The sequence below is a fragment of the Aquila chrysaetos genome, chromosome 24 (assembly GCF_900496995.4).
Source record: "Aquila chrysaetos chrysaetos chromosome 24, bAquChr1.4, whole genome shotgun sequence".
NCBI lineage: Eukaryota > Metazoa > Chordata > Aves > Accipitriformes > Accipitridae > Aquila > Aquila chrysaetos.
In genome coordinates this window covers 13,787,143-13,810,448 of record NC_044027.1, presented here as the reverse complement: position 1 = coordinate 13,810,448, position 23,306 = coordinate 13,787,143, and the positions used below count along the sequence as shown (strand labels likewise).

General features: G+C 46.5%; 1 protein-coding gene across 16 annotated transcripts in view; it reads left to right on the top strand.

Moving 5' to 3' along the window:
- DNM1 (dynamin 1) overlaps nucleotides 1-23,306 on the top strand; it is a 70,169-nt gene that overhangs the window by 30,555 nt on the left and 16,308 nt on the right. For 10 of the 16 annotated variants that reach the window (XR_003921261.1, XR_003921259.1, XR_003921257.1 and 7 more), the window contains exons 7-15: nucleotides 246-388; nucleotides 472-607; nucleotides 1,771-1,838; nucleotides 2,911-3,049; nucleotides 11,211-11,297; nucleotides 11,494-11,564; nucleotides 12,017-12,068; nucleotides 13,294-13,305; nucleotides 14,574-14,687. Coding sequence is in view for 12 of the 16 variants with exons in the window: in XM_029999396.2 (XP_029855256.1) it covers nucleotides 246-388; nucleotides 472-607; nucleotides 1,771-1,838; nucleotides 2,911-3,049; nucleotides 11,211-11,297; nucleotides 11,494-11,564; nucleotides 12,017-12,068; nucleotides 13,294-13,305; nucleotides 14,574-14,687 (822 nt within the window). In the remaining 4 variants the exon portion in view is untranslated. Of the gene's footprint in view, nucleotides 1-245; nucleotides 389-471; nucleotides 608-1,770; nucleotides 1,839-2,910; nucleotides 3,050-6,300; nucleotides 6,440-11,210; nucleotides 11,298-11,493; nucleotides 11,565-12,016; nucleotides 12,069-13,293; nucleotides 13,306-14,573; nucleotides 14,688-23,306 lie in introns of all 16 variants that reach the window. The other 6 variants (XM_029999398.2, XM_029999395.1, XM_041120009.1 and 3 more) reach the window with 3 other exon arrangements.

Genomic DNA, 23,306 nt, shown 5'->3' with positions numbered 1-23,306 from the left:
TGTACCAGACTAGAAGGTAAAATGAAAGTCAAGAATAGAGGGGTGCAATAGGTAGGAGCCTGGGAGGCAGGATACACCCAGCTTGTAACTGGTGTCTGTCCTGGGATAGACTTTTTGTTAGGACCACTCAGAAGGATTGAACATGGAAGAGAGGAGCATTCCTCTTTATTTTGTGGTGTGGAGGTAGCAAACTCTTCCCAGTAACCACCTAGAGGTTTATAATCTTAAACCTTCTTCTTGTGCAGCAATTGACCAACCACATCCGTGACACCCTGCCAGGGCTGCGGAACAAGCTCCAAAGCCAGCTTCTCTCCATTGAGAAGGAGGTGGAGGAGTACAAGAACTTTCGCCCTGATGACCCTGCTCGCAAGACCAAAGCTCTGCTTCAGTAAGTGGCCTCAGCTGTATGTCCCTCCCTGGAGATGACTGCTCAGCCATGACTTCCACTTCATGCTTTTTGTTTTCTTTCAGGATGGTCCAGCAGTTTGCTGTGGACTTTGAGAAACGCATTGAAGGCTCTGGAGACCAAATTGATACCTATGAGCTGTCAGGAGGAGCTAGGATAAACCGCATCTTCCATGAGCGTTTCCCCTTTGAACTGGTGAAGGTACTGCTTTCCTGTGCTGCTGAGATCCACTTTGTCTTCTTGTGTTACCTCTTCTGTCTGTCTCCTTACTCCTCTTGGTATATTTTATCATCTCTTTCCCTTTTGACTACTTTGTTTCATGTTTTTCCTTTTACCACCTTTTTTGCTTATTTTGTCTCCTTTATTGGAGCCTTCCCATAGTACTGACCTTTCCCTCAGTCCCTGTCTTTGTGACAGAACTTAAATATTGTCATTTAACTAAGAGGAAGTTCTTTGGCTTAATTCCTAAATGCTAAATTAAATGTGCAAAATTACTTCCTTTAACAGAAACAATAGTAAATGAATGACTGAATGTCCTTGCAGATATGTTGTGTCAAAGCTACTTTGACTGAATTTCACATAGTACAAATGGTGCTGAAACTTGTACTTCCTTGATCCTGAGCACCAGACTAGATGTAAAGTTGCCCTAACAGATACGCAAGAAGCAGGAAAGAGGATGTAGATATACCTGACATTACTTCTGTCTGTACCCTATCAGTGAACAGAAACTGTTCTACTATCATAACAGCTGAAGAGGATTTTTATTGAATGATAGTTTTGTTGGATGGCAAAGTACATGAACCTGATCAGAAGTGGTATGGAAAAACTTTTTTTAATGTCAGTTGGAGCAGACTCAAGAGCTAAATCATTCGACTCCTGGATTTTCTGCATTTTGCTTCCTTTCTTTGCATTTGAATAAGATGAGGCCTTTTTAGTGAAATACAAGAGCCTGCCTTGTATTGGATAATACATTTTTGTATGTGAATTGTAAATCTATTTGTGGTGTTCACTGAAAAAACAGCTGCCAAGACCTCATGCTAAATTGTGGGAGACAAAACAGTTTGTTTTAAAAAGCAGCCTAGCACTTCAGTCCTATTGCTTTATCTCAAAGAAGCTCCTTGGGAGCTGCTGGGTCTTGGCATCTGTAAATGTAAGCCCTTAGCTATTCATATTTGTCCAGGATGTCTGCATTGGCAATAGAAGCTTTATGGCTGGACTCTGTATCCAACACTTGGGCTAATATCTCATCTGTCACATGATAGTGCTGGCATGGGACCTCTTCTCTGTAAAGCATGCTGTTGTGTATCCTGGGGTTGTGCAAATAAGTGTCAGACAGTTTCTGATAAAATTTTCTCTTGGTGCAGATGGAGTTTGATGAGAAGGAGCTGCGGCGGGAGATTAGCTATGCCATCAAGAACATCCATGGTATCAGGCACGTATCACACACTAGGCAGACCATTGGCTGCATAGCCTTGTAAATACCTCTAGACCTTCCAAATGGAGTTGAAGACTTCAGAGGTACGGTAGGTCAGCCAAAGGGGAGGGCTAACCTCCTTGGACCACCCTGGTGGCTTGAATCTGGGAGTAGGGACAATCATCCAAGTCAGTTTGCTTTCTCTTCCCATGTCAGAGTTGCAGAGGCCTAAAAGGTAAAACTGCCTTGGTAACTAGACATTTTCTCCCTCCTTGTGTCTTGACATAAGAAAGGATAGAAAGAGGGATGCAAGCCCATACTACTTCTTCATTTAGTTAAAATTGAAATGTTGGTTTTCACTTTCTGCCTGCATACTAACCAACAGTTAGTTGTTCAAAACAGTTGTTGGTGCTGAGCACCTCCTCCCCTAGAGATTTGAGGGAGTACTGGGGTGCCCATCACCAGGATCCCAATGGCCCCAGGATGTAGTTAGCAAACACGCTTGTGTTGCCCTCAGCCCTCAGGAGGTTAGCTGTCAAAGCATAGCCCTGAGACCAAGTCGTGCCGCTCCTGGGAAGGTGAGCGGGGTCTGGTGCCTCTCAGAGCCCTTCCTCCCCACTGGGATGTGAACAAATACTGACCTAGATTTATTTTCATTCCTTTCTTTTGCTCAGTCACTAGCTGAGCTTGATGATAAAGAGTATCAAATGTGTTAGTGTCCTAATCATTAAGAAAAATCTTTCAGAAAAGGCTTCCCATCTGCTGCACAACTCTGAGGTCAAATATGCTGCGGAGGGGTCAGCCCCTGCCACCCTTAGGCCTGGTGGTTGAGGTGAAATGGTGGTCTGGCTGTGGCTGTCCAGCTGGGATGCATTTTGCCCTCACACCTCCTTCCTGGGAGGTGCCAAGCATCCCTCATTTTCCATGGACTCCGATCAGGGCTTGTCTGGGGAACATGACACTTCCCAGCGCCGCGTGCCGGGTTTCAGTGATGGCGGTGCCTGCTCCAAGATGTGTGTGTAACGCTGTGACATTCTCCTTGCCCCTTCTCCCCCTCCTGCCTTGTCTTGTCCCCACCCTGGGTGTTTAGAACCGGTCTCTTCACACCCGACATGGCCTTTGAGACCATTGTGAAAAAGCAGGTGAAGAAGATTAAAGAACCTTGCCTGAAATGCGTGGACATGGTCATTTCGGAGTTAATCAATACCGTTAGACAGTGCACCAAGAAGGTAACCAGAGGCAGCATGGAGCTGGCACCTTCCCACCCGCTCGCTGGCTTCGGCACAGCATTGTAACCTGGGCAGGGACTTGCCTGCAGCCACACTCGGTGTTTCTAACCACCTCCTCAGCATGACTAGACCTGAACAGTACCAGCCTGGGGCGATCCAGCCAACAAGCCAAACAGGAAGGGAAGCGCTGTGGGGCATGGGCCATGGTCCTGCTCCCTGAATGTTTTAGAGCTGAGGGGTGCTGGAGGTGTCCCTGCCACCCCTCTCTCTGTAGCATGACTCCTGATTCCTTCTAAAACCAAGGGTATTTCTTATGTGGCCACATTTGACTAAAGTTAGTATCTGGGTTTATTTTCCAGGCCAGAAACTGGGATTTAAATTTTGTCCCCTCTGTTCTTGTAAAAGTGAGATGGTTGATCCCAAACTAGTCTTTGGGTGCTGCTGGGGGAGTGTATGGGGCTGAACTTCAGAGGCTGCAGCAGTTACAGCTGTGGGCTGTATTTCAGGGAAATGTTCCTGTGGTGTTTGGCTTGGTTTCTGGTTGGCTTGGTCCATATCCTGTTCTGGAAGAGCGGCGCATGGCTGAGAAGAATCAAGTTAGAAATGTCCATCAATGTCTGGGGTCCTCCTGCTCTCTGGGACAGGGATTCAGGTTTTGCCCTTTGGGATCTGTACTGGTATTTGTTGGGGTTGAGGGAGGGAACCCGCCTTGATTCTGCCTGTTGGATAAGGCAGCTTTTGTTTCTGAGGTTGGGGATGAAAGGCAGCAAAATGAGAAGACTTGTGCCATTCCTCTCAGCCATGGCTTGCTGCTTCAGGCAGGGCTAGGTGTTGGTGAAAAGGCACCTCAGTTAGGATAGTGGAATGGGCACTGGAGACTGGAATCACCACTGGCTGTTCATGTGCAGGTAAATGGGCATTGCAGGATGTGTCTGGAGAGTCTTGACACCCTGTCTCTGCAAGGGTAGGGAAAGGTGCCCAAGTGGTGATACTTGCAGAAATGCCTAGTCCTTAGGGCCAAGAGCCTCTATAGAAGGGCTCAGGCATGCAGGCACATGCTTTGCCCCCCAGGACAGTCTGGGAAAGCAAAGTGGATGCAGTGAGAGATTGCTCAGGTGTCTAGAGTGCTGGAGGAGCTTCCTTTTTCTGTCCTGCTGTCCTCTCTTGGGGTGTGTGACTGTGGGGAGCACCCAGAAAATTGCCATTAGAGCCTGGCGACAGGTAAGCATAGGCCCTCGGGCTGCCAAGTATCCAGAGTCGCCTGCTAACTGGATCAGAAGGGCCCTCCTTTTTCATGCCCTCTGAAGCTTCTCTTGATTTGTTCTCCATCTATCAGTTGCTATTCAGAATCTCATTCATTCTTTGTTTGCATCCTTCCCTCCATTTCCCACTTCTTTCTTCATTGTTTCTTTTTGTTTCCTCTTCTACTGATAATTTCAGAATAGACCATCTGTTCTGACAGTGGCAGGTTTGTCAAGTGATGAGGTGGTGGGTACAGCAGGGTGGGAAATAAGGGAGGAGAAGAGACCACAGGTATGGGGGGAAATGTCACAGATTCAGGATTAAAGCATTCCACTTTAGCTTAGATCCTATTGCTAAGAATTTGATGGTTGACTTCAGTGTTAGTTGCTCTGTGTGTTCTTGTAGCCATGGTTACAATTTTGTATCTGAAGAAACAAAATATTGTAATTCAGGTGATACCCAGGAACTGGAAGGAGCTGATTTTTTAAAAATATTTTTTTTGTGCAGAGGCTCCCAAGTCTGGTGGGGGAAACAGTGTATATTGAGCTTAGCAGGGCAACTGGATTAGTAGGAAGCTGCTGCTGAGTCAGAGGATGTGAACTTAATTCTGGAAATGCCCTTGCTTTGCTCAAAAGGGGCATTGTTGGCACCTTGAGAGACTCTTGGGTAAAGCTGAATCCTGTAACATATTCCAAGTCTTTGCTGCTTAAAAATCAGACTAGTTGTAGGTCCTGTAATATGTGTTGAAGACTGTTTTAATACTGGTGTTGCTTGGGGTCTTGCAGGTGTTATCCACAGAGATGTGAAAGACGAGGTGAAGGGGGAAATATCTGGTTTAAATGAGGTGGTGGTTATTTACAGCTAGCCCTGGATTGGTTGTTAGCTGTAGGCACCCCAGGTTTGACTGTAACTGTATCTTTAGAAAGGCAGTATCCCCTTCCCATGTCAAGGGGATGTTGTCCCCCTGAAAGCACTTGCAAAGCAGTAATGCCCCATGCTAAAACAAGTGACTCAGATTGTGTGACAAAGAGCATCGAAGCTCTAAAGTGTTAAAGATGAAAAACTGAAAAACTCCTTTGGGTGCAGTAGTCTTGAATTGGATTAATCTTGGCCATATTATAGTAACTTTAGTTTGTGGACTTTCTGCTATTCCATAGTGGAGCCACTGAGAATACAGGCCACTTAGTATCAGTGGAAATTAATACTTCCTTATAAACCTCAACAGGCCTGTATTGGGTCTGATGCTGCAGGTTAGCGAGGGCAGAATGCATGCTATGTATAGCTATGGATTCTCTGTAGCATGTTTGCATTTTCCTAAATACTGGGTACATCTGCTCTTACTGAGAAAGTTAATGTTGCAGGGAAGGTGAGTGAGATGAAAGATGCTCCATAATTGGAGCAGTTTATCTCAGTCCCTGGAACTGAGAGGTATCAATGCAGTTCAGCTCTGCCAAATCAAGAGGCAAGTGACAGACCTTTGCAAGTTTTAGCTTGGCTCCTGTTCAGGCTTCCTGCAGCTGGAATAAGGAAAACATGAAGGGGAGGTAACTGTGGTGGGAAGGAAAAGGGAATGCCTGAGACAAAGGGAAATGAGACATGGTGAGCCTCTAGGAAGAGAGGCAGTGGCTCACTGTGGCAAGCAACTTTGTCTTAAAATCCAAAGAAGCTTTCCTTCAGGAAGAGATCATTTGATCCCTGGGGGGTTCCATCCATTCATCTTGCTCTTGACAGCTCACCATTTCACTGGCCCAGCTGCTCCTACCTCATTCCCCTTTGCCACTTCCATTTGCCTGTAGACTCTCCTGATACTTGGCAGTGCACAGGCCCCATAGCAATGCTCACCTGGTTCAATAAACTAATGGAATGAACCAAAATATCACTTCTCATTTTGCCTTGTGTTTTCTCTCTTTTCCCTTTTCCTTCCTTCTCTTTCCTCCTCCTTCCTGCTCTTTCTCTGCTTTGCTTTCTTCTTCCTCGTTGCTTCCTCCCACCCTGCCCCTGCCATGCAGAACGGGTCTCTTCACGCCTGACCTCGCTTTTGAAGCCATAGTGAAAAAGCAGGTGCAGAAGTTGAAGGAGCCAAGTCTGAAGTGTGTGGATATGGTAGTGAGTGAGCTCACATCCACCATCAGAAAGTGTAGCGAAAAGGTAAAGAAACAAAAAATGCAAAGAAAGGTCAACGCCCACCCCCTTCCCACACACTTCCATGCTGTTTCTCCACACCCCCGCCAGGAACTCCAGCAAACCTAGTGAGAGAAAATGGATATAAAGATGCATCTAAAGGAGAGCAGCAACCTGCAGGTATAAGAGGAGTTTAAAAGCAGGCCAAGAGAAGTGGGCATCAGCTGATGGGCTCTTTAGCTGAGAAGTGTGTTGGGATCCAGTGGATTACTCTAGCATACCCGTTTCCTCTGTCTGGCTCACTGGCATTCACCTCAGTGTGGATCAAGCCCTTTGCAAGCCCTGTTTGCTGTGCCACTGCCTGTGCATTTGGAACTTACTTGTTTTTTCTGGGACCCCCTTAAAAAAATCTAGATAGCCTAGAAAAAGATAAAAAGCCAGAAAAAGACCTCACAGCCCCACAGCATGAGTGGTCTGCAGGTTTCATCTTGTCTGCAGAGCTGTGTTGAGCAGTAGCATATACAAAACAACGGTTGATTTAAAAGTTTAAGGTGCAAGATGTTCTGCAAGAGATATCTGGAGTCAACAGAAGATTACTGTCCCAAAAGGCTTGGGGAAAAGCTTTTCCAGGCATTTCACCCTCTGCATCATTCTCCTGCTGATCTCTTGCTCCATCGACTCTGCTCAGTAGGAGGTAGCGTGGATACTTTTTCTTGTATGCTGTGAAGTACAGGAGGTGAAGCCTTAGGCTAGCACAGGACAGCAGCAGCAGGTGGAGACAGAAACTGCCCTGAGTGTCGCAGACCGTGTCAAATACTGCTTAGAGGCTGGGGCGGGAGTGGGTTTGTTTCCCAGGCTGGTTTCCTCCAGGAGGGGGCACCACATGCCTCCTTAAAAAAAAAAAGGTACATGTGGCAATTAGTGTTAACACTTAACCAGTGAGGGGCAGAAACTTATCTGTGGCACAAGGGATGTATGTTCTGGAAACCGAGTTGGAAAGGGCTGTTTCATGAGTTATTTTAGGACTTGAAAATTACAATTCCCTTCTTCCAGGGTTACAGCCAGACATGCCAACGTATACCCCTAAATTGGGAAGGAAGGGAAGATAAGAATTGATACAAGTTCAGAGTGAAGGCGAGAGCTGAGCTAATAAGGTCTGGTTGTACTTAGGAATACAGAGCTCACTGCCACCTGTGTTAAGGAGACATCTTTGATGTGCCCTGAGCTCTGCCCAATCTATTTCTTGCAGAGTCCTGCTATTGCCAGATTGTGGGGCTGATGTGACAAGGCATAATGACTCCTATCCAGGCTGTTTCTCTTGTGGATTTTTTTTATTTTGATGTGTTTGATTGCCTACACCATTTTCTGTATCTGGGTGGAGAGGGAGAAGGAAAATTAAAACCTCAAGGGTGTTAAATTCCAGTTTCTCTGTTGGACCATATCATTAGAGTGGCTGGATATCCACTTGCTCTGTGGATTTTAATCCATGACATGGTGGAGGACCCTGTGAGGATGTTCTGTGGTGATGCAACCCAAGATACATCCTGTAAGGAAGGTGATGGTAGCAGTGACGTTGCAGGAGACTAATGGTTGTAATAAAAGTTGGGAAGGCCAGGGAGGCAGATGTTAGAGATGAGAAATAACTGCCTGAATGAAGATACGTAGTAATAGTACTGGGAAATAAAAGGAAAGTTTTACTAATGCTTAAAGTCAAATGCCTACATGTAGTGAGAAGCTTAATCTTGCGTGTATCTCCCTCTGAAAGAGTAGAAGCTAACTGCCGTAGACCACTTTAGGATAGCAACCAGCCTGAGATGGGTTCTGATGGCATAAGGCAAAGGGTAGTAACTGCACAGGGGCATTAGTTGATTTGCGATATTTATCTTGCATGTTATAGCCCTAACTGCTTGATGTGGGCAAGAGCATGTGCTATTGGGGGAGGCATCTGGAAAAGGCTACTTTAGGACTGATGCTAATGGTAAGGTAATACCCAGCACACTGGGTTGTGGACTGGTCCTGCAAAGCTTTTTGAAAGGAAGACCACTTGGGCTAACACCTCTTGAATTAGCTTAACAGTCCTGTAGCCTTGGTTTGTTGCTGTCCTGAACTACTGTGTGTTATTGTTTGTGTGCTGTCACAATTATTTCACCCCAGATGGTGAAGAAATCTTTGTACGTGCAGTTGATAAAGCTGCATAGATGGAATAATATGAGACTATCAATAAAGAACACAGAAGGCGGCAAACCCATCTGTTATCTACAGAGCTTTCCTGTATGAAAAGAGATTTGCAGTTCTCTTGACTATTAGACAAAGTTGAGGGCTGAAGAGAAGGTAGCCATTAAGAGCCGTTCTCTGACTGGCCTGATTCTGAGCCTTCTTCCCGTTGGTTAAATGGAGAGTAGCTCCAAAATCAACAGAAAGCTGGTGTAAGCATGTAAGCCCTTATGTTTAGGAGGATAATGTTCTAGCTAGTGTTGTTCCAAAAGCAGGAACCTTCTGTGCCAGACTGCACTGCAGCATTTCACAAGTGCAGGAAAGTCTTGCAAGTCAGCAGCCCTTCAGCTAAAGGTTGATCTTTGGTGTGCTGGCAAGGATTCCTGGAATCTGCAAAGAGAGGGGAACTAAGGAACATTGGGACAAATTGGTTTTCAAAGAGGGCTGTAAGCTTGTATTTTGATTAAACAGGCAAATGCAGCTAAAACAGGATTGAAAACCCACTTGAGCTGGGACATGATCCCAGGCTGACAGACTTAACCCCTTGAAGGGTCACCTGCTCTCCTGTCTTTCAGTCATGGCATTTCTGGGTGCTGTTTGTACTGCTGGTGATAACTCCTTGCCCCTCTGTGCCCTATTGCATGTTCTCTGGTGGTGTGACATCCTGTGGCTTGTTTGTGTCCTCTTTCCTTGCCCACCCTTGCTTCTCCTGTGCATGCTTGGGGTTGGAAGCTCCTGCATGGGGACTGATGCTGTCAATTTATTTTTGCACCTTATTGTTTCTGGATGACCTGGGTTCTGAATAAACCACAACTTGTTTTGCACTTTGTGTGCATTTGTACTAGTTGGGAGGGGGGTGGTGGTGGGAGGTTTGATGTATTTTTGTTGACTGGTTTTTGTTGTGTTTTTTTTTTTTAATTTGAAGCAAAGAAGCTGAGACTTGCTTAGAGGTTTTCCAACTTCCTGTTTTTCCGTTTGATATAACTTGCCCATCTATCCTTTGCCAATCCCCCCAAAGGAAACAGGAAGCTTTGCCTGTGTGTCTCTGAAGCAACCAGCTGCCTGAACCATAAAGATCATGGAGAACACCCAGTTTGTGCTTCCAGACAAGGTGGTGGTGGGGAACACTAATTCTACTTGTTTTTTCCTGCCTCTGTAGAGTAATTAGCGTTCAAAACAAACCACGCATTTGAAAATAGGCAGTGTCAAAGATAGTCCTCAATTTCAGTTCCAGGCTATTGCAACTTGCTTGACTGCAAGTGTGCTGAAAGGGTTTGAGACTATTTGTAATCAGATGTTAGGAATATTGCTGCTAGTTAGTGTGGGATCTGGTTTCCAGTAGTGATGCTGCATGCTTTGAGCTAGTTCCTTCTAACATGTTATAATTGCTTCTATATACAGAAGAAAAGGCAAACCAGTTTAAGAAGCAGCTCCCATGTAAATTGGAGAGAAAAACCCAAATGCAGTAGAGATCATAGGCAAGCGAGATTTCTTTTTTTTTTTTAATACACCCCCTTGAGGGGATATAAAAAACTGATATTAGGAAATGCTGTTTGACATTATAGTCGAATTGGAGGTAATACTAAAAAAAAAAAAAAATGGAGGAAATTATTTCACATGGGATAAGCAAAGTGGGGAAGGAAGGGCTAGATCCAGGGTCTGGAGGATTAATTTCATTTGACTGTGCTGGGCCTGACCTGAGAAGCATACAATTACTGCTGTTGAAATCACTAGAGGCTCATGAATCTAGGCAGGTAGGTAGGTGCTGTGTGAAACCCAGAGGGCTTTAAGGGTGCTGATTATGGAAGTTTCTCATGTACGATCTCTGTAGGTACTCTTGAACCACAGCTAGTAAAGTCCTTCTACTTCTCTGTCTGGGCAGGAAAGGAATCCCTCCTCAGTAATGTGGCAAAAAGTGTGGTGTAGGTGTGATGTGAATACAGACCTCAGCTATGTAATCCTGCCCCAACACAGGTGGAGAGCAGGTAGAAGCAGCTGGATGCCCAGAGCACAGTGTTTCTTGAAAATGTGTGCCCTTGAGTTGGTCAGATCCTCTGTCTCTGCTTGCAGATGTTGGAGAGCACCAGATGCTTTCACTTTATGCCTCAGCAAATGGGGATTGAAATCCACTTCATTTCCCAGGGATGCTTCCCATAGGATTTAGCAGGTTGTAGCAACAGGCCATTCACCTACTTAGTGTACTACAATGAGATGCTGAACATCTAGAGAAATTGTTCACTTTAATAGGAAGAACCCAACAAGCAATAAGCAGTGCGTTTACATCTGGGGTTTGTCAAAAACCTTATGCCAGGAAGAATGGTGGGTTTAGAGCAGGCCTCTGGTGAGGCAGAAAGGTTGCTGCAAGAGTGACAAGAGCTTTTCTCTGAAGCTCAAAGCAAGAAGGAATGAACTTTGCCCCCAGCAGACCTCCAGGAACTTGGAAAAAATCTGTCTGCAAGTCCAGTGTTCTAGAACTTCCCTTGAAAATATCTGATTGCAGGGTGTGTGCATGCATACATGTGGGGGGCTGCTCCCCCCTTTATACCTCCCTTTCCCATGTGCACGTGTTTTCTTTCTCCTGCAGCTTAGCCAGTACCCTCATCTGCGTGAGGAAATGGAGAGGATTGTTACTACTCACATCCGCGAAAGAGAAGGCAGGACCAAAGATCAGGTAGGGGATCAGGAGTGTGTGTAAGAGGGGAGATTGGGTGGGGTGAAAGGACAGTCTAGGCTAGAGGGGCCTGAGCCCAGGGGTGTCTGGCTTCAGAGGTCTGATCAGATGAACAATGTACAGGGCTGTCTGCCCCTGACTTAGCATTGTCAATCACTAATGTCTGTCTTGCTCTGTCTGTGCCTCTGTTTGGCAGGTCATGCTTCTAATAGACATCGAGCTGGCTTACATGAACACAAACCATGAGGATTTCATTGGCTTTGCCAAGTAAGCACCCACATCCTATTGCCTCCTCTTCTCTGCATGTGTTTCCTGTGGCTCTGTCCTATAGCTGCTCCAGCAAATGGGTTGCAAAGGCCCTGGTGCAGATGCTGTGGTCCCAAAGTATGGTTCAGCTCTCTGTACTGCTTGTTTTTCAGTGGCTCTGTATTGCAAGGCTGGGGAGGAGAATAGGGATGTGTAGAAGGGGGAGTTAAGTATTAGGGTTGTGTCGGGGGGAAAAAGCAGCTGTGGAGGGCTAGTGACCCAAGTATGGTTTAGGTGGGAGTGAGATGAGTAGACCAGGCTGAGATAGCAGATGGAAATAGATTGGGTTATTAAGGCTTTGGAAGCCTGTGGTGAAAGGCGTGAACTCACTGTAGCAGCTATCTGATGGGAGCAGGATTTAGGTGATCAAGAAGAGCCTGAGGGGTTTTGAATGTCTCTGCTGTTGTTTGCAGTGCTCAGCAGAGGAGCAGCCAGATGAGCAAGAAGAAGGCAGCTGGCAACCAGGTAGGCCAAGTTCCATCTCCTTCACTGCTGCAAGAAGGACATGTTTGCTACCTGGAAGCTACCAGGTGGTCAAGTGCTGGGCTGGATGCAGCAGTGCTCTAAGTTTGTTTTTTGTTTTTTTTTTTTAACTCTTCAAACTCGTTTACACCTGGAGGATAGTGTTTTAGGCTCACTGCAGTCAGGAATAACTGAGCATGTAGCAGCAATGGACGGAAAGTGTTGTAGAGGGAAATGGATGCTTCATAATCAAGATCTGGTCTTGCTTTTCTGTTAGAAATCCCAATTAATGTTGTGTAAATCCCTGTTTGTTCAACCCCTTCACTAGCTGTGCTAACTTTTCTGCTGAGGTGAGGGGTACAGAACACTAGGACTGAACTGTTACAGTATAGAATTGTCTTTTCTAGTTGTCTTCCCCATCAGTGGTATCTACTTTCTGAAAAGGGATTTCAAGAGAGTTCATGGACTCTCTTCTGGAAAACTTCACTGGAAATACTTAAACCTCTGTACAGGGAGACAAAAGGTGATTACAGCCATGGTTGCACTGGGTATGTATGAGAACACATCCATTGGAGAGGACAGCAGTGGAAGGGAAGAGTTCCCTTATTCCTTCAGGAACTGTAAGGAGTGTACACACAATTAAAAAGGGGCTAATGACGCTTTCTCCCAGGTTCGCTGGGTACATGGCAAGGCTATCTAGGCTGGAAGGTCTTGTAGAAACAAAGCCTTACAAGCAGCTTCACAGAGAATGGAAGCAAATGCTTTTGCTTAGTCTTTTTAAAGACATTCACTCCTGACATCCATCCTCTTTATAACGTGTTTGACCACCTTTCACTGCACATAAACATGCAGGCTGTTTCAGTACTGTTGACAGGCAGGTAGGTCAGCAGGTTGGGCTGGCCAACCATCCGTTTCATGGTATCTCAGAGCAGCTGTAGGGAACCCCATCCTCTGCAGTATACCTTAAAGAAGAGCTGAGTCTGAGAGTGTAAAGGGCAAACTCTGGATCTACCTGTAAAGTGCTTTGGCTCTCCCGTTAGCAGACTTTGTTTTGGGATGGGGGTTGCTCTTGTTAACACCTGGGGTAAAAGATTTGGTACCAGCTTCCAATTTATTTTATTTTTGAGCCTCTCTTCTCCTGCTCCAGCTTTCCTAGTAACAATCTCTCCTCTCTTTGCTCCTCTCCTGCTCTCTGCTCTGCTGCTGTTGCTATGGTTCCCCTTTGCAGGATGAGATCCTGGTGAGTAGAAGGCCACTCAGCAGGGTGTGCTAATGAACGTTAATGTTGCATCTGGGAAGGCAAGAACAGTGGATAAACAAATTATTCCCTCTGCTGCTGAATGGGGAGAGGAGGGCAGCTGGCACTAGACACAGGTGAAGCAGAAATGAGGTGAAAAGGTAGTATGTTGAGGAAAAATTGAGAACTGCTGGTACATCTTGTGAGTGGGTGGAGATAAAAAGCAGTAATCCAAGGATGTGTGGTTCTGTTTCACTGCCCCCTCCTGTCCACAGAGAGAATAGGACTATCTCGAGCTTAACAGTAGGCATGAGATGGAGATCCAATGCTCCTATGTTTACCTTTATAAGGTAAATTGACAATTAAAAGGATTGTGTACTTCTATGGTAGGCTGCTCACACCGTGCAACTTGCTAATATGCAGTGCAGTCACATGGTTTTTCAATGCCAGGTCGTTGTCAGCTGGCACATCCATACAACAAGGTACACACACATAATGCATGCAGATGTTTTTGGGTGTTAACAGTGCAGTAACACATATAAAAGCTAATGTATTTAAGCTGATGCATACTTGCATTTTGATTACTGCATGTGTGAGGCTCTAAACCAGCACTTGGTGAATTGGAGTTCCCTAGAGAGTAATAGCCTGGCTTCTTTACAGACTAAACTTAAAGGAACTTGTTTTGCCCTAAATTAATATGACTACTCAAATACCTGGGTATGCTGAAGTCCAGGGTACTAATTCCAGATGCACCATTTTGTTCTGTTATACTTAGTGTCTCCTTTTTACTAAACTCAGTCCTTTCTGGGTTGCTTGCCCGTCTCTTGTTCTTGAACTGGTTCCCCCCACCCCTGAGTTGGGTGAAGCACTCCACACATGCAGTGTGCCGAAAGGTGTGCTGGTGTCCTGGTTTCCTCTAGGCATGGCCTTTCCTGGGTGTGTTGCTGTGATCTGGTGCTTTTAGGTTGTGCCAGTGTCTGAGGCACTCTTGATGCAGTTCTTCCTGCATCTCTTTCCTCTTGGCAGAGGGTATAATGCACAGCACTGCCAGGTTCCTTCCTGCGTCCTTTTTATACTATTCCTGGCCCTTTCGAGGCAAAGACCTTCACTGGCCAGTTGAGTGGGGGGCTCTTCTGGCAGCAGCAGAGAGCACGGTGTTCCTTGTCTTTCCATACTACTCTGTGTGCAGGGATACCCTCTGATCTTTTCTCTGTCGCCTAAGGCCAGGCTTTTAGGGCCCTTGTTAACGCTCATTGCTTCTACCCACTTAGGTCATCCGAAAGGGCTGGCTCACCATCAATAACATTGGGATCATGAAGGGTGGCTCCAAGGAGTATTGGTTTGTCCTGACAGCGGAGAACCTCTCCTGGTACAAGGATGATGAGGTGAGTAGCTCAATTCTGCGACTTGAGTCTTGGACATCTGATGAGGATAAGGCCTTCAGTTCTGTGGGTGTTACAGATGTATCTTCTGAATATTGTCTGTAGCTTGTGACACAAGCTGCAACTATCCTTGGGCCGGCTTCCCTGTTGTCTCAGCATTGCTGAGCATTTCTGAATTGATGTGAACGTGGCTTTTTTTGACGCACAAGGAGTAACATCTATGCTTGAAGCCCTGGCTCAGCATAAAGTTGACAGACACTTGGAATGAATTTGACCTTTATTTGTCTTGCTATGGCAGCTGTGATCAAGGGTGTGATGGGTTAGTTCCAAGATTTGGACTTTCTGGTATTTGTGGGGCAGCCATGATGAGTTTCCTGAAGGAGTATGGCAGAGGTTTTCATGCATCTCTCCTGGTCGCAAGAAAAAAAGGTATCTCCTTTCTGGGCGTAGCAACAGGAGCTCTGGACCCAAAGCTGCAGCTCAGGTGCTGGCTCCTTCTGACTTTGAGTAAATTATTTAACCTCTTCAGGATTCAGTTGTTAAACCTGCAAAGCAGGAATGTCTTTTTTTTTTTTTTTAATGTTTCTATATTAAACATGCCAGTTAATGCATTATCTGTAAAACTGTTTGAATTGTGAATGGTTAGAGTACTGCTGATCAAAAGTACAGTTATGTGTGGAATATCACTGATAGGAACGTGGACCTGCTCTGTAGAGTTGCTTGAAAGTCTTGAATATTAGGAATTCTAGCAACGTGCTGTGGTGTCTTTCTGTTTGTGGGAAATGATATAAGTGGACAGAATTGTCCCAGCTGAAATTATCATTGTCAACAGTCTGTTGTGTCCTGTGCAAGACAAAGGTAGATAATTGTCTTTTCTGATTACTTTGAAAAGAGAATAGCTAGATGGTTTTGGTAAGGACATGATCGAAAGGGTTAGCCCACTCAGTGTGCTGAGGGATGAAAAATGCCTGGTGTGATGTAGTCATGCATTCTGAGTTGATTGGGGTTTCTGATTGCAAATAAAGAAACTGCTCTGCCTCTTATTGTGGCTTGTGTCCCTCAGGTGTTCTGAGGCACACAATAGTGTGCCTGGGAGCTGTAGCTAGGCCTGGCTTCTTGTCTAGTTGGTATCAGTGGGCCTGTTTCATTCTCAGCAGGTGGAAATGATGACAAATATGGTGATGAATCAGCCTCTAAATATTGCTTTCTGCATGGAGACTGCTGCTGTGCTGCTATGGATGAGCGGGCAGCAATTTCCTAATTAAAGAACCAGGCATTGGAATGTCTTTTGCTAAATCAGTGTGTCTCTGCTATAAGACCCCTGCCCTTTGTATTCAGAGTTGCTTGGGGAGGCTTCACTCTCCTCTAGGTTGCATATGCAGGTCAAGTGGCTGTAAACATCAAGTAGTTTAATCAAAGCCAGCTGCTACATCTGTACTACAGAGATGATCAGAACTCCCTGTTCTTCCCCAGGGAGTGGGAGGGAGGGCTGCAGTGGGGATGTGTAAACTGTTGATAGATTCCAGTTGCCTGGGATGGGGATTGGACCTCCCTTCCATCCAAGGAGGGCAGCCTTGGGAGTCCATAGCAGCTGGAGGTCTGCACTGTGTCCCTTCTGCATAGCAAGAGGTAGAGCTGCCTAATGAAAAGAGTTCACTGCCAGCCTTGGTCCCTTAAACACATGAGAACCAGTGCTGATGAGGTCTGAGCTGCCTCCAAAAAAAGGAGCCTTTGTCTTCAACTGAGTGGGAGCAGGGGAGAAAAGGGAAGCATGTTTTTATTTGATTCCTCCCCAAGTTCAACTCCTTGATAACTGGCTGTTGTGATGGAGAAAGGAAGCAATGTCCACCTGGACTCCATAGTTGAGTCAGGCTAAGAGTTGGTGCATTTGAGGAGCAGCTTAGAAAGCCCTGAGCATGGGGATTCCTGTCCCAAACCTCAGTCCTGCATGGAGCTGGCTCCATCCCAAAGCAGTGCATGGTCCTCTGTCAGACAGGGTTATCTTTGCATGTCTGTCCCAGAGCTCTCCTCCTCCACCAATTCAGGAGAACTTGTGTTCTCTACAGCTCCTGGAAAGTTCTCATGTGTTTTTCAAAGGCTGTATACCATGATCTTTCCTCACTTAAGGTCTGGGAGGAAGGGGGAGGCTTTGTCTGCCCCACCCTGTGCTTCTGCAGGCCCTCTTGTCCCAGTTCCCCTGTGCTCTGGCAGCTTTCCAGAGGGAAGGAGGTGGGAGCTGAGTCTGTCTTGTGTGGATGAAAGTGCTGGTGACAGAGCTGTGGGTGATAGTGGGGGAAGGAGCAGGGTGAGAAGGTGTGCGGTGGGGTGAGGGAGAGGGCTAGGATAGCACCTCTGGAGCTGGGAGGAGTGAGGGCACAGCCTCTCCCTGCCCTGTTTTGCAAGCCAGGATCCAGAGTCTGCGGAACGAAGACATCTGGACCCCATTAGTGAAATACCAGTCTTTCCGCAGTGCTGGCTTGTTTTTCCTCTGCCTCTGAAGAAAGGAACTGAAACTTAAAATGTCTTAAAGGGCCCAGCATTACATGTTAGCAGGGATATATGGCTGTTGATGCTCTGGAGGGGCCTGAAGGAGTGTGCTGGGGAATGGGAGGGGAAGGAAAGACCAGGCCAGGCGGGGGTGGAAAGTTGGCTCCCCACTATGCCTTGCTGCCAAGAGCATGTGTGTGTGCTCCTGGGCTTTCTGTTTTTCTTCCTGTCTCCTTTCAATGAGTCAAACACTGACCCCATGGAGAGCGGCCCCACAAAAAGCTGGCCTCCCAAGACCTGGAGACCCTCCTTGAGGTACCTGCACCTCCTGAACCCTGTGGGATTATGCCACAGACCAGCGGTGGGTGGGAGAGGTGGGGAGGAGCCTGCTCTGGCTGCTGGCAATATAGAGCAAGATTTCCTTGCTCAGGGAGGCCACAGTGTCCCCAGGGCTGGAGCAGCAGCACAGCACCACAGCACACTGGCTAGCTGCTCAGCAAGCACCATAGTGGACACGATACAAGAATTTGATTTGAATAGTCCTTCTGCCTTGAATCCCTTATGAAATGCACAGTGCCCACTTCTGTGCAGGGCTTTCCTGCCTGCTGGAAAAGACGGTCTGTGAGCTGGGCTAGAGCTGCTGCTGATGGGGACCTTGTAGGCAAGATGCAATGAGCACTGTGCTCAGTCGTTCCTATTAGTAAAGCTTACTGCCTGCTGGAGGGGACCCTTGCGCACTCTGCTTTGCAAGGGTGACTGTTTCTGCTGGAGTGCCTGTGACTGTGTGCCACCGTGTACTGGAGTGTTTGCACAGCTGGGTAGATGGATATATCTGCTGTTTCCTTTGGGAATTTGTGTGAATGTACAATACAGATGGGACCTTCTGTCCTTACTCAGGTAAATCATGTACTAGAAATTTGGGGCTTGTAAGAACAGGTGACTACATGAGAAGACTATGGCCTTATTTGCTTGTGTGAAAGTATTCATGTGTTGCATGCAGTGTTAGTGCATTTGAGTCCTGTGTGTACAGGAGGGTTGGGTGCTGAGTTTTAGGTACTTTCAGGTGCGTGGGGGGTGCTTCATATTCTTTATGCATCATGTTGATTCCTGCTAATCAGTTGTGCTTGAGCTCTCTTCTCTGTCTTCATGCCTTCTTTTGCTTGAATTACAGAAGTATTCTCTCCTGTCCTGAGGAAGATGTGACCTTATTGAGAGTCACTAGATAGCTGCTGCTTCTGTACCTGTCAATGCCTTGTACCCAATTCTAGTTTAAAAATACATACATTGATCAATACTGAGATTATTCCCCCACTGCACACACATGCACTCCCCCCTGTTCCCCACTCCCCCTGCGCCCCCCCCCCCCCCCCCCCCCCCCCCCCCCCCCAGTCTGTGTCCTTGAGGCCCAGCTCAGCTGGTAGAAATCTTTTTGTCTTTGTTCTGATGCCCACGAGTCATCAGAAACTTGCTGTGATGGGTCTGGCTGCAGCCAGGTTTTTGCATCCAGCTTGTTTATAGACCATAGGAGTAGGTCTGCTTGGAGGTTGTTCCTCTCCTGCTTTCACACTGCTCTCAGGTGCTTTCTGGAACCTGTTCCTTCTCCTTACATCCTCTGTGGAGGTCTTTCATTCATTCACTCATCTTTTTTCACAAGTGCATGTTTTCTCATGGGTGATATCTTAGTCTTAATCAGTCCTCATTTATGCTTTCACTCACTGTTTCTCTTTCTTTTCCAGACAAACATCAAAACAAACACATCTTCCAGAGCATCCAAACCTCCAACTTTCAATTCTTTGTGGGTTTTTCTTTATATTAATGACCAACATTCTTTACCATGTGAAATCCCCTTTCTCTCCAGTCACCTTTCTGTGCTTGATCCTGCCTTCTCAGGTAGCAAAGCACAGTGCAGTTGTAACTCTGCCAGGCCTGTGTGTCTATCTCTGCATTTTATGGCAAAGTTCAGCATGTGAAACATAAGCCATCCTGAACACAGCTACCCCTGGGACAAGTGCATGAAGCTGAAAGAAATAAGAAGGGGATGAGAGAGATGGAGGAGGAAAAAGAGGGTTGTAAGTAGGCTAGTGAACAGGCAGGTAAAAGTGATCATCAAGCATGGCTCCAAAGGGTTATATCCTCCCAGGCTGAGGGATGAGTGAACTTTGCATGCAGCTATCCCCGCAGCCCACCCTCTCCAAGCATGTCCCTCTGCCGTGCAGGTGTTGCCGTCCCCGTGCAGCACTGGCAGTGTGTGGTGTATCCCAGCACAGCCTAACCAATGTGCAGACTACTGTACAATCTCGTAGTCCTGAACAGGTAGTCTGAACACTGGGCAGACGGAGTGGAGCCTCTGCGATCTGCTCTCCGGCTATCAGCAGCTCATTAGTCCTTTCCCCTCCCTGCTTTTGGGATGGGATTTTGGGGGCAGAGGTGGGGTGAAAGAAAGTCCAAGTCCTGATTGAAGAAACATCCTTTTCTGGCAGCTGGGAAGAAGAAATGTTGCTCTCTGCATGTTTCCAATTTGGAGCAAGCTTCCAAGCTCCTTCCTCTTCCAGTGCTGGTATCAGGCTGGTACCTGGTTTCCACCTGGCGTATGCTGCACCTTTTTAGAAAGAGGGGGAAAAAAAAAAAATCTATTACTGCTGTTTGGGGAGAAAATGCTGTGAAGCTTTGGCTGTCACCCAGGTGCGCAGAAGTTGTTTCATTCAACTTCTTTTCTTCCCTGTGGAACTGTGTGGGAGGATTCCCAGGCCCCATGCACCCTCGTCTCCTTCTGCCCAGTTCTGTCCTTTATACCAGCCCTTTGCCTGGGGTCCGGAGCAAAGCTCAAACAGGACCAGCCTTTGCTTCCAAGTCCTCAAAAGGGTCCTTTGACCCACCTTGGCCAGTTGCCTTTGCAGCTCACCTCCAGCTACTGCAGGAGCAATCCGCATCCCCTCTTTTTCTCCCCCCGCTATGTCTGGCATTGCTGAGCCTCCCTCCCTCCCTCTTCTGATTTTTTGCTCCCTCCCTTCTTGCTTCCCTTCTGTCCTTCTGCCTCAATTGACGTGGCAGTGGAAAGCTAACTAGACTCGAGGGAGGAGCTTGCTGGCTGCTGGGAAGGCCGGAGGTTGGCAGGAAGTGAGCCGGCTGGCGGATGGGGTTGCGCAGGGGAAAGGAAGGTTCCCTACCCCGCATGGAAACTTGAGGAATGCTGTCGCTTTCTGTGGCGCTTGGCTCCTATGTAATGATTCCAGATGTTAGCCCTAGGTTGAGCAGTTTGCGCCCTCTCTCCCTGGTGCTGCAGGGATAAAGAGGGCTTTATGTATGCCACATGTCTCCCTTCCAGGATCCCCTTCTCGTGTATGCATGCTGGTGGATGGTTAAGATTTGTGGCCAAAAATACGAACGCCCGGAACTCCTGCTTTGGCTCTAACCATGCACTGGGGAAGGGTAACCAACCCTCTCCTTTTCCCGAAGGTGTGCAACACTGCATGTGTGTTGCGCTTTACCTCATCAAAGCAAGTCAAATGCTCTGGGAGGGTTCATCCCTGTCTTGGCACAGGGTCAGGTATAGGAAGAAATGCCTGCTTGTCCTTTGCGAAGGCTGGTGGACATTGTTGTGACCTTAGAGAGGTCATGACAGTGGAGTTTTGGGCACTGTAGCCCCTCTTAAGCTACTCAGTTTCTGCCTGTGCTTCCTCGTACACCCTCTGATGGCTTCCTAGGGTTGCCCTTAGCTGCATGTTTCAATCTGCACATTATTTCATCTGATGTAAATAAAAGTCTTTACTTTTGTGCAGGTGATTTGATTACCATTGCTGTGTTTACTAACCCAACAGTAATGGTTGTTATTAATCACATGAGTCCAGGCCTAGTGTCTACAGAGCTTTTGAACTAAATCAGCTTAAAATCTTAGGGTGTGTTGTTTAAGTTAAACCAAGGCAGCTTTCTGATGTAAACAAGCCATTACAGCTGCTTTGCAGCTTGGAGCAGTGATCACAGTGTCCAGTAAAACTCTGAGGGTAGAAGTTAAGCGATAGAGGTGGGCTGTGTTTTGGAAAGGTGGTCTCAAGATGCATGTATGTTGTAGGATGACTAGGGCTTCCTGGAAGAATCACAGCTCAGAAATTCAGCTCATCTAATGTGCATTTTCTTTGCAAAGACAAGAAGCAGAAAGTGGTTGGTAATGTCTTGTTTGGGGGGGTTGGTTCAACTTAAAATGCTCAGCTAACTTGTTTTCAAATACTCCAGACTATTTTTCAGAGACTTCTTCCTAATAATCTTGTAGTGTGCATGTATTCATGCAGTGTGTTTACTATCAATTATAATGTTAATGTTTTTCCATTTGAGTAGAGTTTTATTACTGGAGTTCCCAAAATGTTGTGCATGTGTTTAACACAAATGATTTGACTGAAACTAGTCATCTCTGGGGCAGGTTTGTTTACTCGTAGTGCTTTACATCTTACAAGAATGAAAGAAGATTAAGAGGTTTAAGCAAGATGAATTTCTCCTAACTTCACATGGCCACCAATTAAAACAATGGCAATGCTCTGTCTCCCATATCCACAGACCCTTGCCTCTGTGCAAAAGGAGGTGTTTGTCATAACAGCTACAGGGAAACCTTTAATTAGTTTATTTGTGCTCCAAATGCAAACTGAGACCTAATAATTCTGCCAATTAATTTCTTGTACTGTGAGTGCCAATTTCCAACCTTAGGGGAGCCCACACATGCATCTGTCAGCTTCATCTCACATGTATCCAAGAGCAGGAATATTTAACTTGCTGTTGAGGCAGTCTAGTTGAATGGAGGAAATGCTTTGAGTCAGGCTGGCTTGCTGCCTGCTGAATTTTGTGAACTTCTTGTAGGTTATTACCTAAGGGTAGCAACAAATAATTCAGATGATAGTGCAAACCATTGCTGTCTCTGGCCAAAACCAATCTCTAGAATTTAGCCACCATAAGGAGGTGTGTAGCCATGATAAGGATGTTGCAACATCAGGCTGCAACTGCAGTATCCCTTTTTTTCCTCCAGCTGTTGTGCTTCACACTCCACAATTGGAATGGCTAATGGATCCTGGTCTCCTTCCTGGCCATGTGTATTTTCTTTCTTTGGTAGATGCAAAGTACAGAGCCATATGTCTGGCTGTATCTGCACTATATTGGGGGCGGGGGAGTAATCCTCTGGCATTTATCCTGCCTGTGCAAGTAGCTTGCAGTCATATCTCTATGCAGTTCTCCATGCAAGCAGTGTGACTCCTGCTGGGAGCAGCAGCCCTGATTAGAGGTAGCTTGCCCTGTGCCTACAACATTCCTTAGCCAACACTGAGCATCCATGTTCTGTTTTGTATAGCTAGCCTGAGTGCTTCTGCCACTTCACTACCTCTCCTTGGCCTCATGGCTCTACAGATTAACTCACAGCCAACATGCACATTTTACATAACATACTCTGCTGCTGAGAGAGAGTTCTGCCTGATTTTTTTTTTTCTTATAGATGAGGGGAGATAGCTTATGAGCAACATAAGCCTCTTGGGATCAGACTGAGGGCTTTGAATATAGTATTTCACAAACTACTTTCCCATTTCGATGTGTGCTGGCTCTTCCTTCTCTTCCCTCCCCTCCAAGTCTCGAAAGCTAGAGAGAGAAGCCCTTTTCCCCTCTTGGCCAGGATGCTGTTCAGCCATAGCACATACTGCCAGATTGCTAACATATGGGCAGAGCACTCAGCCAAAGTTTTGAGAGGCTCAGCCCTTGGCAGCTCTTTCCACGCTTTCCTGTCTCTACATTCAGGAAATGAAGTCAGAGTGTTGATATAAAACAGGCTGGGTTGAAAACTGAGAAGCTGGAAAGACCAAAGTGGGGGAGTGGGAGGGGGGAGGTGTGGGGAGATGGAGAGGTGCAGGGGCTCATTGCAGTGTGCATTGCCCTGCAGCATGTGGGGGTTGGGGGTTTCTTGCCTTGCGCCAGTGTCTTCCATTTGATTGCTCTTGCTACCTCAGAGTCAGAGGACTGATAATTTCATGCTGGCAGACAGATACATGCGTCTTTCCTCTGGCGTATAGAAGGATTAGCATGCAGAGATAGTGTTGTCTTGATCACGTGGCAGCATTTATGCAAGAGCTTGGAAGGGGTGAAAGTTGAAACTCTGGCAAAGAGCAT